At 43.0% G+C, this 15331-nt stretch overlaps 1 protein-coding gene across 1 annotated transcript in view; it reads left to right on the forward strand.

The window, feature by feature from the left end:
• Positions 1 to 13608, forward strand: part of LOC114664522 (CD276 antigen-like) — a 32757-nt gene extending 19149 nt beyond the window's left edge. Inside the window, exons 4-6 of the mRNA XM_028818667.2 lie at positions 4281 to 4580; positions 6410 to 6553; positions 10424 to 13608. Coding sequence (XP_028674500.1) covers positions 4281 to 4580; positions 6410 to 6553; positions 10424 to 10479 — 500 coding nt within the window. The 3' untranslated portion in view covers positions 10480 to 13608. The remainder of the gene's footprint in view (positions 1 to 4280; positions 4581 to 6409; positions 6554 to 10423) is intronic.
• The last annotated feature ends 1723 nt before the right edge of the window (positions 13609 to 15331 follow it).

The raw sequence follows: 15331 nt of genomic DNA on the forward strand, positions 1-15331 counted from the left end.
ACAGCTTAGCAAACAGGGCTCAACACATAGACGTTAGGCCACAAAATCAGAACACACAACATAGTCCTAAAGTACATAACCATCCAGAGCACAGAAGGAAGAGCCTGTATTAGGCTGTGGGATACAGTTCAGATCTGGATATGATATGAAGATGTGAGCATTATGATCATGTAGTTCACCATCCATTGCAGCTGCCAACAGAATAGCTCCTGTGGACCACCAGCTGCCCCAAGCACATCAGACACAGGGACAAGTGTTGCACAGCACACGTTTATTTATAGTGAGAAACGCTTTCTTTATATTTCCCCACAAATGCAGCACAGTACACAGTATCAAGCACTTCGTCTGTTTTTCTCCCTCTTCATCATTCTGCCTCCACTCCTCCTCTGGCAAGCTTCGTCCTCTTCCACCCGAATCTGGCTTCCTTGCCTTCAATAACGGCATTCATCTGGCCCCTTGCCATCTTCAGACCATGCCTGTGCTGTCTTCTCCCCATCGCAGGTATGCGGGTGGTGTTTCTGTGCCTCAGCAGCTCAGTGCATACTGCTGCGCTGTTCTCATGTTCTGTGCTGTGCGTCTGTGTTGGCCCACAAGAAATTTTTTTTAAAATGGGTCTCCTCCCAGCAGATGGCCAGGAGGTCCCATCTGGGATGCCACGTATGGACCACCAGGGGGTGTACAGCTCCCCAAACCTCAGACACAACAGCCACAGAAACACAAGTCCAGCACAGCCCAAGTTTATTTGTAGTGGGGAAGCCCCCTTTTATAGGGCACCCGGAAGTACACCACGTACTCCATGACCTAATTCTGGCAGCACATCCTGGTGTGGCAGAAGAGCTGCAACCAAGACCTCCACAATCGTCCAGGCACCCCCTCGTGGTGGACACGGGCCCCAGCAGGATGGAGCTTCCATGCTCTAAACCTTTGGCCCCACTGCAAGCCAGGGTGGCTGCCCTCTAGTGTTCTGGAGGAGGTAATGCCCCGAATATGCTCTCTTCCCTGGTCCTTCCATTATAGGGGCGTCCTGGCCATCCACCACACAATGTAAAGGTTACATCGTATGTTCAGTGTTTTTTTTTTTCTTAAACCCATATGCCAAACAGACAGAGTATCACTCTTTGCATGTCGGGTCAGAAATACGAGTCAAAAAACTTACCAAATTGAAAGGCAGGCAGTGTGGTTTAGTGGTGAAGGTTTGAGGTCCTGAAATTGTGGGTTCAAATCCCACCAAAGACACTGTGTGAACATGAGCAAGTCACTTCACCTGCCTGTTCTCAAATTAATAAAAAGAAAGAAAGGAAATAGTAATATGACAATTGTTAAGTGACAGAAGATGTTTAGTGATGTGAATAAGCAGAATAAATAATGAATGTAGAGCCTGAGGAGAGAAATCCTAAAAACCTGTAGCCACAGGGGATCCTCAGGACCGAGTTTGGGAACCACTGTACACTCTACAATTGAGCTAATAACTAAAAATTCTGTTAGCCTTCTTGGCCACTTCTCTACACCATCTTAATGTAGGTAGTCATGAGTCAACTATAACTCTTAGACCCTTTTCATAAAGTATACTTTCAAGTTTCAGACATCCCATTGTGTATTTAAATCTAACTTTTGTACTTCCAACATGTAAAACATTATATTTCCTTACTTTAAATTTCATCTGCCACGAAATCTGCCCATAGCCTGTATTCTCGCCAAGCCCCTGTGTAACAGTTCAGCTATTACAACATGACGTTACCTGCTTTATTTCTTAAAAACAATGTTGTTATGAGCTGTTAACACAAACCAAAATGCTGCCTAGTGTTGTTTCAAAGGGCAGTGCTCTGCCTCAAATGCTTCACGTGATATAATGTTAAGAAACATTGCTCCTGATAGTTTGATTTGTTTACAGGTGCTATGGATGATAGTAAAGTAATCCTCAGGTTCAGATAAGTGTGCGTGACTCTGGTCTTTGTCAGAGTGCTTACTTTGCCAAACACGCTATTCTTGTTTATCATTGTAGAAATAGAAAGCAAAAGCAAGGAGCCTGGTATTGAAGTTCAAGACCACTCCTAGGAACAAAGGTCTAATGAGTGGCCCTGCTTTGTGCGCCCTGTTTAGGTGATCGTTGTAGCATCTCCTTCTCCGGCACGTAGATGGGTTTTATGATTTAGGTGGCTGAAGGGGTTACTGGTTAAACTGAAACTGCAGTTCATAATGAAATAGTAGATATAACAGTTCATAACCAAAGAAGGTTTGATCATTACTTACAAAGCTCAATAATTTCTAATCTGTGACACCATCTTGATCTAGTGAGTCTCAACCAGTGGCTTATTTTGGTGACATTGGTGATTAACCCATCATAGCACTTAAGTGTGGAATCTATCCATCCATCCATTATCCAATCCGATATCCTAACACAGGGTCATGGGGGTCTGCTGGAGCCAATCTCAGCCAGCACAGGGTGCAAGGCAGGAACAAATCTCTGGGCAGGGCGCCAGCCCACCGCAGGGCACACCCACACCACCAAGTACACACTAGGGACAACTTAGGATCACCAATGCACATAATCTGCATGTCTTTGGACTGTGGGAGGAAAACTGAGCCCCAGGAGGAAACCCACGCAGACACGGGGAGAACATGCAAACTCCACACAGGGAGGACCCGGGAAGCGAACCCAGGTCTCCTAACTGCGAGTCAGCAGCGCCACCACTGTGCCACCGTGCCGCCATGAGGAATCTAACGCTCACTAATTACAGCGCTAGGAAGTGGTGCCCTGTTGCATATTGATTAACACATTTCCGTAAGAATTTCACGAATCTCGTAACAGTCTGCTTTGTTGAGGTAGGGTTCAAGGGTGACCCTATTCTCCTGTTTATACTCTATCATTTAGGCTTAAACAAAATTCCCCCAAATCCCTGCTATAGCCCTTATATGTTATACTATCTTTTACTGTATATCAATGGAATACTAGAACAGACAAGAGAGAGAATTACACATTAATTCATGTGTTATAGTTAACAAGGGGGCTCGCCTACCCCCTGCGTTGGGTATCTTGAAATACATTGTTTGTATATCCGTTAGTCGAGCTCGTTCGTTTTGAACCCGTGCCTGCTTTGCTTCCGCAGTTTCAGACGCGCGTTTACTTCACTCCGCAGTAGTGCCACTCACAATATGGCGGTGAAGCCTGCGCCTTCCGTACTTTAGGGACCCGTGGGGCCTCCGTAGCCTCTTCCGTCTGAATCTGGGCTGCAGCGCAGAGTCCTCTTATTTGTGTGGCTGTGTCTGTAGTCGTTAGCCATGGGCGCGTTGTTGCTTCATTACTTATTCACGTCAGTTGAGCTCTTTTGTTTTTGGGCCGTGACTCCTTCGTGCGCGGTGGATAAGACTTCGCGTGCGGTTTATGAGACGCGTGCTGTACACGCCTGCGCAGTACGTCTCATGGTCCCATCGCCGTGTCCCTGCGTCCATGCCATCCCGTTTACCATTCTCGGTTAGTAATATGGATATGCCCAACATAGCAGACTACAATGAGTGTTGGTAAAATAAGACAGCATAACTAGCAGCTTATCTTGCCTCCATATGCTTACTACCAAGTGGCTCTCTGTCTTAGTATGCCGATCAGTGTCTGGTCTGACTTGGTCTTTGCCACTGCATGGCTTTGAATGAAGAGAGAGGAATGGCCTGGCCACCACCATGGATGGAATGGTGGAGAGACCACTCCTCAGGGTGGAAAATGATAGAAGGAGCAAGAGCAACATGGAAGTCTCCACTTACTGTGATTCTATAACAACTGACCCACCTCCTGGGCCATTGTGGGGGTGCAGCTTTCACCGATGAAACAGCTCAGGCACAACCCAACCCCCAGTTCTCCAATTTCATGCAAACAAGAAAGAAAGGATATATCAGAAATTAGCTTGTCCATCCTGCCTTCCAGTCCAGGCTTTCTTCCTGGGCAAAGGGGTCATAAAATCTAAACTATTAATCTCCATTACAACAGAGTGTGAACTGGAGCTAATGTGTGGGGTAACATCACAAAACTGCCATTCATTCAATAAACTGAAAAAGGAACAACAGTCCATATCAAGGGGAATCTAATTAGGTCTGCCATTACTCAAGGGTTTGGTTTTCTTCATGACTGTTGTTTTGTTTTTGTACGGTTCTAATTTGCTCATGGACTTTACTAGTTTATGATTTTCCTGTTTAAATTTCTGTGCAGTATTCCCAGTGTGAAGAGCAGTATATAAAAATCAAGTTGCGATAGTATTACAAACCAGCATTTTTTTGCCCCTTTATTTTAGCTCCGTATACAGACATTAAAGTGGTGTCTCAGCCAGAGAAGGACATTAAGGACGACACACGTGTTCGCCTGACTTGCAGAGCTTCATTGGGCTACCCAGAGGCAATAATCGAGTGGAAGGATAGTTTTGAGGGCAGCTGGACAAAAAGCGCCGAGACAAACAGCGAGAGATCAGAAGATGGCCGCTTCAGCATCGTCAGCATTCTTGAACTTAGAGCGTCCTATGACTCTCCCACCTATTCCTGCATTTTAAAGGACCCCAGTGGAAAAGTCTTGACTGAAGAATACACACTTCCATTTGGTAAGTCAAATGCCATGCAAGTGACAGTAAAGTTGTTTTCTGTGTGTTAAAGGTGTAGTCTGCCATGCCTTTCTTATTCTGCCTTTAGTGGTTTATTCCTGTGTTGTCTTCGATAAAATATAAAAAAGACTAATCTGCACATTTTGTTGGATGTTGTAAAGATGTACACGGATGAGCCAAAACTTCACGACTGCTCCCACATGAAGTGAATAGTACCGTTTAATAGCGTAACAGTGACACATGTCAAAGTTAGGGATATATTAGATGTTAAGCTGACATTAGGTACTTCTAGATGACATGTTGAATGCAGAAGAAATGGGCTGTAGGTATTAAAACCTGAGTGATTTTAAGAGGAGGCAACTCGTCATGGCCAGGCAACTGGGTCAGAGCATTTCTGAAATGGTAAGTTTTGTCGGGTACTCATGGGGAGTATCTTCCAACAGTGGTGCAAGGAGACAAACACCATGAACCGTTGACAGGGTGTTGTGTGGCCAAGACTCTGATGCAAGAGGGCAATAAAGGGTGTCACAAAAACGACCATAAGACATCAGGAAGGTTTGGGGCAGCCACCCATTTAATTGATTATGGCTGCAAAACTGATCTATTACGACAGATATGTTCATTCAACAGAGTCCAAAACAGAACTGACTTCTTCAGGCAGTATGGCGGCTTTTAAAGGCCAGCTAAGGAAGTGACGTCATCAGCCCCGGAACCGGAAGGGACGTCATTGGCTGCCCCAGAGCCGGGCGGGATTTCCCTAGAATGGTCTGCAAAAGATCGAGAGGGACAATTAGTACACTCCGCCTCCCCCTGGCCTGGCATGTAATTACCTGTATTTAAGCCCTTTAGCTGTCTCCTAAACACACGTGTGTGACAAGGGTATCCCATCTGGTATGAACCAACAGAGAAGCTGCTGTGGCACAAATCACAGATCATTGTAATGATGGTTATGGGGGTAGTAATGTTTCACTACTGCATGTGGGACAGTGTAGCCAGTCAGAGTGCCCATGCTAACCCCAAAAGTGCCTACAATGTGTACACGAGCATAGCAACTGGACTTTAGATCAATGCAAGAAGGTTGCCTGGTCTGATGAATCTCATTTTCTGTTGCATCATGTGGGTATGTGCATGTCCTTTACACAGAGATGAAACAGCACTAGGATGCACTGTGGATCTAATACAAGCCCTTGGAGGGAATGTGATACTTTGAACAATGTCTGCTGGGAAACCCAGGGTCCAGACATTCAGGTAAAAGTTACAGACTTCCTAAACTGCTGACCAAGTACACCCTTTTATGGCAAAGGTATTCTCCGATTGAAGTGGAGTCTTTCAGCAGGATAATGTGCCCTACCACACTGCAAAAATAGTTTGGGATTAGTTTGAGGAACATGATGAAGAAGAGATCAACATGATCCCCTGGTGGCCAAATTCCCATATTTCAATCCTGTCAAGCATTTGTGGGAGGTGTTGAAGTAACAGGTCCAATTTACAGTCATTCTACCTGGCAACTTACAGGATTTAGTAGGATGTCTTGCTAATTTCCTGATGCCAGATACTATAGGACATCTTCAGAGATCTTGCAGAGTCTATGCGTCAGCTAGTTAAACCTATTTTGGTGGCATGCAGCATATTAGGCTGATGGTCGTAATGTTTTGGCTCATGAGTATATGTTTGTGGTCCGTGGTAAGCTTGTGGAGTTTACAGTATGCAGAAAGAGACCACTGTATGGCAGCACTGTCTTCAGGGAAAAGGTTGCCAAACTGGGTAACATGTTAAAATAAACTACTGGATTGTTAACATCTGTACTTCTGTTGTTTATTTTGTTTCAGAGCCATTGAAATCCACCGATCATCAAAACAAAAATATAATGACAGCGATTTTCATAGTTATCGCTGCTCTGGTGATTGGTATCATTGTGTTATTCCTTATGAGGATGAGGAGGAGGTGGAGGTGGAGCAGACACTCTGTTAAAGGTAGGAACATCTGCTGGGAAATGCAATGTGTTACTTGAACCAAAACTGTTCTATTGCGTGATACCATTTGAGGGAGTGGTGGCAGACAGTGCCGGCAGTGGGGATTGAAGTGAAATTCCTTCTGCTTAGTTGAATAGTTTCACCAATATGAATATGTAACCAGTTTAAAATGCTGCTCATCATCATCATAGAGTGAATGGCCATTTTTTAGATATTTACCCAGGTTAGCAAATTACACCCCACAGGTTTTTTTTTCTCCACTCCCCGGAGTTCTGAGTAGACAGATTCTTTTCATTTCATCAGACATCACCTGTAACCACATCTTTTTGGCTTCAACCCCTGTACAAGTACATCCATCTTCACTCTGTCAGCCTCTGCCTTTCATTTCCCTTGCTTAAGCCATCTTAGTCTGTTTCTCTTCAACCCAAACTTGTATTATTACAAAGTCATAAACAAACTTGGAAAGATGTCAGTTATTTAATTCATTTCAAACAGCATAGAACCATACTGCAGTAAGAACTCATTCAAGGCATGACATAATTCTGTTTCGGGCCTGACCATATGAGAGCAGTGATCCATATTCATTTTTATGACCTGAAGATTGCGTATCCCCAAATGTAGTTTAAATGCCCTTTTTTTCCATTTCCATATTAGTCTCTTATAGCCTGCCGTGTTTATTTTTACCTACATCTCGATGGCATGGCTATTACAATTTACAATTTATTTTTGTATAGCCCAAATTCACACAAGGAGTGCTGCAATGGGCTTTAACAGGCCCTGCCTCTTGACTGCCCCCCAGCCTTGACTGTCTAAGAAAACATGGAAAAAACTCCCAAAAAAACCCTTGTAGGGAAAAAAAAATGGAAGAAACCTTGGGAAAGGCAGTTCAAAGAGAGACCCCTTTCCAGGTAGGTTGAGCGTGCAGTGGGTGTCAAAAAATTAGGGGGTAGATCCAATACAATACACAGAACAGAACACAAGTAATCATCCATCCATCCATCCATTTTACAACCTGCTGAATCCGAACACAGGGTCACGGGGGTCTGCTGGAGCCAATCCCAGCCAACACAGGGCACAAGGCAGGAACTAATCCCGGGCAGGGTGCCAACCCACCGCAGGACACACACAAACACACCCACACACCAAGCACACACTAGGGCCAATTTAGAAACGCCAATCCACCTAACCTGCATGTCTTTGGACTGTGGGAGGAAACCGGAGCGCCCGGAGGAAACCCACGCAGACACGGGGAGAACATGCAAACTCCACGCAGGGAGGACCCGGGAAGCGAACCCAGGTCCCCAGGTCTCCCAACTGCGAGGCAGCAGCGCTACCCACTGCGCCACCGTGCCGCCCCAAGTAATCATCAATACAATATAATAGTGCAATAGAAATATTACAAGTACAGAGCAGAATTCAAAAGTAGATGATATCACATAATAAAGTCCTGGAGACCTCGGCCATCAAGCTGCCTCCACCTATTGGCCATTCCACAGTTGGTGCTGCCAATCTGATGAAAGGAGCCCTCTACTTTACCTTACGGCAGGCAAAACAACTTGGCAGGTGAGCAGTGGCACCAAGTGCCACATTTGAGTACCTATTACAGTAGTGATACATCTCACAGTGTCTGAGTTCACTGGACACTTTTGGGTATCTTATGGATATTAGCCTGCTAATCATCCTTTTAGTTTTCCCGTCATGTACCATTTTATTGCATTTCCCTTCTTTTCTGATAATTTCTCATGTTATAAGTATGCATATATATAGTCCACTGCAGTGGGCTGGCGCCCTGCCCTGGGTTTGTTTCCAGCCTTGCGCCCTGTGTTGGCTGGGATTAGCTCCAGCAGACCCCTGTAGCTAGGATATAGCGGGTTGGATGATGGATGGATGGATATTTATTCCAGCAACTACAACTGGAACATCTGCAGTGATGTAAAAAAGTGGCACTGCTATAAGAACGCTGCTCAGATACACCAAGTCCTGTGAATGGGACAGCCATGCTAAAGAGTCTCATTACATTAAAAGAACTGGCTGCTCTGTAAACATTTGGCTCCAGGGCAGGAAAGTGTGGCACATAAACCACCTGTCTACAGATATTTTTGCCTCCTTTTCATATAAAACTTTAACTGATGAAAATATTTGTAAAAGTAAGGTGAAGGATTTCGATATTTGAGGGAGGTTTTTCAACAAATAACTGATGCCAAGATTAAGGAAGGCATTTTAGTTGTTCCACAAATCCAGACATGTCATCGATGACAAGCAGGTTGAAAATCTGCTAGTGGGACCGGAGCAAATCACATTGAAGGCACTCAAGGATGTTGCATCTACAAAGCACCAAACTACGTCCACCTGGTCAGCAACATGCTTCAAGCATGCAAAACCATGAAGTGCAATATGTCCTCTGTGTGAGGAGGAACAGGAGGAGCACTGCCAGAGCCCTACAAAATGACCTCCAGCTGGCTGCTGGTGTGCATATTTCTGAGTAAACTGAGTCTGGAGACACCGTTGTGCACATTATGCAGCCTGTAGCATCATCCAGCATGACCAGTATGGTGGTAGGTAAGTGATGGTCTGGGAAGGCGTATTCTTGTAGGGTCACACTGACCGCCACTTACTAGGCAACAATACCCCGACTGCTGTTAGGTACCGGGATGAAATCCTCAGAGCCATTGTCTGACCTTGTTGGTGCAATGGGCTCTGGGGGAGAACCACCGTTTCATCAGGAGTGCATACAGGCACATGGGGGTCATACACACTACTGTTGTTGTTTAGTGAATGCAGTTATCTTATCTCAACCATTCAATAGCAGATACCAAAGCCATATGCAACATGGCCAGACCACCACTGAAATTTAGGATGGTACAGTTGTTGACAATGTGGGCCATGGTTTGCTGTTGTTCACAGGAACAGAGCAGGTTGTTGCAATCCCCCCGTCTATGTAGGTTTTGCCGCACATCTGCCAACACCTATTCTGTAGCGGCTCAGTGTGACCCAGTTCTGCCTGGGAAGATCAAAACCTGGGACACGTTTTGTCCGGTTGCTGATCAAAAAAGAGTTTTCAGGAGGGTCTACCTCCCATAGCACACTACTGAGTCACATTAAGAGTTGCCGTGATGAAATTCATGCAAGTTGGATCAGCCTGTGGTTTCAATTTGTGACTTTTGATTTTCGGTGTGATGTTGAATCCAGCCCTCAATGGGTTGGTGATTTGGGTTTCCATTGACCATTCATTGTTACATCATTTTGTTCTCAACGAATCACACAGTATTACTCAGTAAAGATTTTCCAGTTGAGTATTTTCTTCATCAAGATCCAATTTGTGATTTAAGTGTTCCCTTAAATTTTTTTTTTTTAGCAGTATAAATACAAGCCAGGGAATTAACCCTGGTGTAACACCTCAGTGCTGTGATGTTCCAGTTTTGAATGACTATATACTGCAGTTTGCCACACCAGATAGTTCCATACATGTTACAGGCCTCCATCTTATGGATACAGTACTTCACAAGTCTTCATTTGTCCTCATTTATGTACACAGACTTGCACGTGCAGTTAAAGCTCAGCTTTATGCTTTAGCGGTTTCAGACAGTCAGAAAGCCAGCAATATCAGACGTTGCTTCCTTTGTAACTGTGATAAGCTTCATTTTCTTCTAGCAGTTCCACTACAATAATCTGCATGTACCATATGCCAGTACACTGTTACCAGTCTGCATCTCTCCCAGAGAAGTGACCGTGTGTTGGAAATGCAGAGAGGACTGTCAATAAATATTAAATACTTATAGAAAACCAATTTTATTTCCTGACAGTACAGTGACCTGTTGGTTTTCTAAATGCTAATGGACTCCTCTCTCTCATTTTCTTTTGTTTTTTCAGAATATAACCCAGAAGAGCAGAAGTTTCCAACAATGATGGAGAAGGAACAGATCTAAATGTTCTTGTGTCCTACTAGAACCTATCCTGAACCCAATGCTATTCTCTTCAGTGGCTTGTCCATAAATGGGCAAGGGGTTTAGCCTTGGTGTGCTGTTCTCTAATAATTCTTGGACTACATCTGGACAGTGCTTTGCACTAACCCGTTTAGAAAGAGCCTGTGAGAGTGACTTCTGTCCCATTAGAGCTTCTTACCTGCCAAATCTAATCCCAAACTACTCCATGTGAAGTATGCCAAGCAACATTTCCTTATTCTGCAAGAGAAGTAACTTACACAGCAAGCCAATAGTTTTTCTGGAGCACAAAGTCTTCAAAGTCTGAAGACCAAATCCATAGTTGCAAGGGCAAATGCCCACTCTCCCTGTCCCAATTACATCTCTCTGTGTTTGGTGCTGCAGAGTGGGTTCTTTTTCCTGTTAAAATGACAAACCTCATTCTGCATTGCAAATAACACATTTGGTTGAACACAACCAGGAAGAAAAAATGATTTGTGATTGGTTTAAAAAAAGCTCTTCCATTGTGACTGTAGAGCTATTTTACATAGTCACGCAGATAGGCAGATTGTTATTATGTTATCTCTTATTCAAAATGAGGAAACATGTTTGGCAGTGCAGACCCAAGGGAAGAGTCTGAAAGCTGTTAAGTGTTTGTTCTGATGAGCTGGGGATGTGGATGACATTCACAATCAGGTCAGCTTCAGTAGATTTGGTCAAGAAAGGAGATAGGAAGGAATATGAATGGGAGAAAACCATAAAGGAACCCACTTTTCAAATTACTAAAAGCCCATCATTCATTAAGTGTGAAGTTGTCAAAATGAGATAGGAATGCTGATGGTAGACTTTGAGTACTTCTCTTGGAGACATATATGAATATCAGAGTACGTCAAACACCATGTCTTACCCCGCTTACCACCTCCACTCACAAAAATCTGGCTGTTTGCAGGGAAGCTGTTTCATGTATTTATTAATAATCATCTGTGAATTGAAATACTTGCTCTGAATGATTTATGTTGAGGCACTTAATCCAAAATTCTACATTTAAATTTTCTTGAGTTTTAACAGGAATTACAATGAACGTCTAGGGCATGTATTATATTAGCGTTATTGTAGGAATGTCGTAGAAAGGTAGCACAGCAGGGTTAAGTGACAGCCACCTGCCCTTCTCCAGTGGTGTGAGCGCTTCTGCCTCTTGTTAGTGGCATAGGGAACTGAAAGACCCTGCGTTCTTCTCAGGTGATGCCTACTTCATGGACAATGGCTTGAGGTCACATCAGTGCCTAGGCCTGTTTTTATTGTTTTGTGTGGGGAGTCTGATCTATGAAATCTAAAGGAATACTTTAGCACTGTTATGATTTCTTCTTAAAGTTTGAAACAGGTACGACACCATTTCACGTGAAATTGTACCCCTTTTTAAAGTTATTTAGCCATACTCTATATAGGCCTGTCTCTAGGAGAGATGGAGTCAAACCATGAAGCAATATACAAACACATTCGAGTTATGAACTACTTTAACTTGGAAGATCAGGGTACCAAAAATTGATTATTCTTTAAAATGTATTTATCAGCCTGTTATCAACTACTTGCACACCTGTGCCAAAATGGGTGGTCCACAGCAAAGGAATCTGGAATGATGGAGAAGCTCCAGCAGGACTGGCCTTGGTGCTTCTGACTTAGGACTGATTGCACTTACTGAGGTGGGCCTTGTCGAATCCTAATTATTTTGTGTTTTTCTGTTTATGCAAGGGAAAAGCACCAGAAGGGTAGGTAATGATAGAATCCGATCTAAGGTTAAGCAGTCGGGACTATCAGAGGGTTTTTGGGCCATGGGTGCTGTGTTTATGAAACATAAAAAAAAAAAAAAGATGAAGAGTAGATTTGGCAAGATGCACCTTATCTACTGTATCTTTGTAGCAACTTCAGTCTGGAACACTGTAATTTATAGCACCTGACCAGTAACTTGGTCGGTTATCGTAGGTGTGAACTGCATAATAGGGGAACCGTGGTGGGCTTTTCGTGGTGGCGGATTTGTTTATATATAAGAATGCTTTTTAAGGCCATGTCGCATTACAAGATGTTTCCAGTGAGTTTCAGCCACAAGACTTCCTTTTCGTAATCTTAGTGAACCAATTAGTGATGGGAAATTTGCAAATGACTCTGTTCAGTGATTTATCTGAATCTATTTGTGAGCATGAATGAACTGGTTCAGTAGAGCTCAACGGGAGTGCTAAAGTGCGCATGTGACGCCGTTAGCCTCTTTCATTTAGATCAGTGATTCTTAAACGGTTGTTTCTCTCACCCCAGTTTTGCCTTTTTACATGTCATCACGACCCGCAATTGCTGGGGGGAATCCATCCCCCTTTTAGAATTGCCACCAATTGTCGTCTAGTCCTCCAGTTGAGAATCGCTGCTGATCGTCATCCAGTTTCACAGTCAGGTTCCCATTGGAGAATCGCCACCCATCGTTGTCCATTCCCCATTGGACAATCATCAATATCATCATACGGGATTGTTTTCCCCTTGCAAGCAGCACACCATTGCAAGGCTTTCCGCAAACCATTTGAAACCCTTTCTTATTCAGTACTCTTCTGATTCACAGCTCGGCACGACCCAAGTTCAGACGTAACACGACCCGACCCATCATTTAAGAAACACTGGTTTACATGTTTAAAGTGCATGTGCAAGTACCGTCCATCTGATTCATGATTTGTTCACTTATGATTCTTTCTAGTTAGAACATTAGTGAAGTAGTTGATCATTCGTTTGTTCATAATACAGTACCAACACATTTATATTATTATTTTGTTTGTTTTGTACAATTTGTTATTGGAATTGTTCCAAATGGAATATATAAACAAAGTACTAATGTGTTTATGTTCCTTTGTACAATCTTAATTACACAAAACCAAACCTTTTAAAAATATTTTTCTAATTTCTAACAATTATTTTGCCTTCATTTTTTTTATTTTAGTGTGCACTTTTTATGACTCATTGAATGCAGAGTGCGTATGTCATTCATAAATTCTTGCAAGTTTGAATTGAATCATTACCTGAGAACGTGTCACACAATTCGTGTCAATCTCATTCGTGAAGTGAATCACTGATTCATTACCCAAGAACAAGTTGCACAATTCTTGTTCACCTACAATTCTTGAACTTAGTGTTCTGTTTTATTTAGGCATTTACATCATGTCATGTTTCGTTTTTTCAAAGAGGTTAATATTAGATAGATAGATACTTTATTAATCCCAAGGGGAAATTCACATACTCTAGCAGCAGCATACTGATATACAACTAGCTGTGTAAGCCGCACGGTATCCTAAAAACTATTGAAATCATCAGAAAAGAAATTGAAATGTTCCTGTCAATTACCTGACGTGTCTACTACTCTGGGCGTCTCTCTCCTAGGAGGTTTTGTTTTGCTGACGTGCTCGCCTCACTCGTGTATTAGCAGTGGGAGGAAAAGTAAAAGGGATACCGTTTTGCCGATATTAGCGGCTAAGTGACTTTGTCTTCCTTCTGAGGTTTCGTTTAGCCGATGTGCTTGCCTCACTTGTGTTATTAGCAGCTAAGCGACTTTTCCGTTTCCTCGGAGGTGGAGCCCCTACCCCAACTCCACCTCTCACTTCCGGTCTGGACAGACACACACACCTCCACGTGTGTATGCAAGATATGAATTATCAGCTTGTTTAATATATAATTTTAAAAAATATAAATTATATAATTAAATATATAATAACTTGCAGAAGGTTTTTATATAAGACGAATCGATTCAACTGAATCAGGTAATTTGAAAGAACTGAATCAGAAAAATGAATCGGCAGGCCCATCACTAGAGTCAGAGGCAGTCGCTGCACTCCCATGATGCTCAGCGACTCACTCTAACTAGTCTAGGACTCGCTCCGACTAACTAAAACTGGTTTGATTTAGTCTTAAGTGAAAGGGACAGCTCTGTGTGCATGATAGCTGAAGGCCAATCAGCGCCTACCTGTAGCTGCAATGTATAGAATGCTTTGATGAGGAATAAGGTCTTCACAAACTCTGCCTGATAGCTTGTGCTTTATGTACCACAATAGAATGGAAAAAAAAGAAAAACTAAAAAGGTCTAAGATTGGGGTTGGACTCGCCATATCTGTAAACCCTTTGTACAGCTCTGGCTTTGTTAGGCAGCACATTTTTGACTGTTAGAAACAATGCTTTCGAAGAGTGAAACTGCTGAAAATTTTGTCTCCCAGTTGTGTCATTTGATACGCTCCAGTAATGAGATCAGGAACTGCCACTGTCCCATCCCATCAACTAGAACTCATGTAACGTGACATCAGCTTTGCTGTAAATTGGGTTTTTTTTTGTTCCTAAAATTAGGATTTGGGGAAAACTTGTAAGTCTGATTTGGTAGTTTTGTAGGAGTCAATAATACAAAGAATACTGATATTGTTTATAGGACCCGGCATTATTTATGATCTGTCCCACTGTGGCTAACCTGTAACCTGCCCAAGTGAATTATTACAAAACACAATAGGAAAAGACGCTACTTAGGTTTAAAGTTCCATCCTAAGTTGGGGAAGAGCAAATTTGGGAGTGGGGCTGCTTTGTATGGTGTGTGCGCTTTTTGGATATACACATATGCTGATTATCTTGTGGTGCTGTGTATCCTCTCATGGATTCTGTGCAATAACCTGTATTCCTAATCACCTGTACCACTGAACACTTAAAATAAATGAACACAACTGCTAACTTGAGTCATTGCTTCATTGATGGGCGTATAAACCAGTGTAGCATTTTGCTTCGTTGTTGAGTGGTAATTCAAAAAAAGGAAGTCGTCTTCCTAAAGAGGTCACTGCTCTGTGTTAATGTG

The sequence above is a fragment of the Erpetoichthys calabaricus genome, chromosome 14, assembly GCF_900747795.2.
Source record: "Erpetoichthys calabaricus chromosome 14, fErpCal1.3, whole genome shotgun sequence".
Lineage (NCBI taxonomy): Eukaryota > Metazoa > Chordata > Cladistia > Polypteriformes > Polypteridae > Erpetoichthys > Erpetoichthys calabaricus.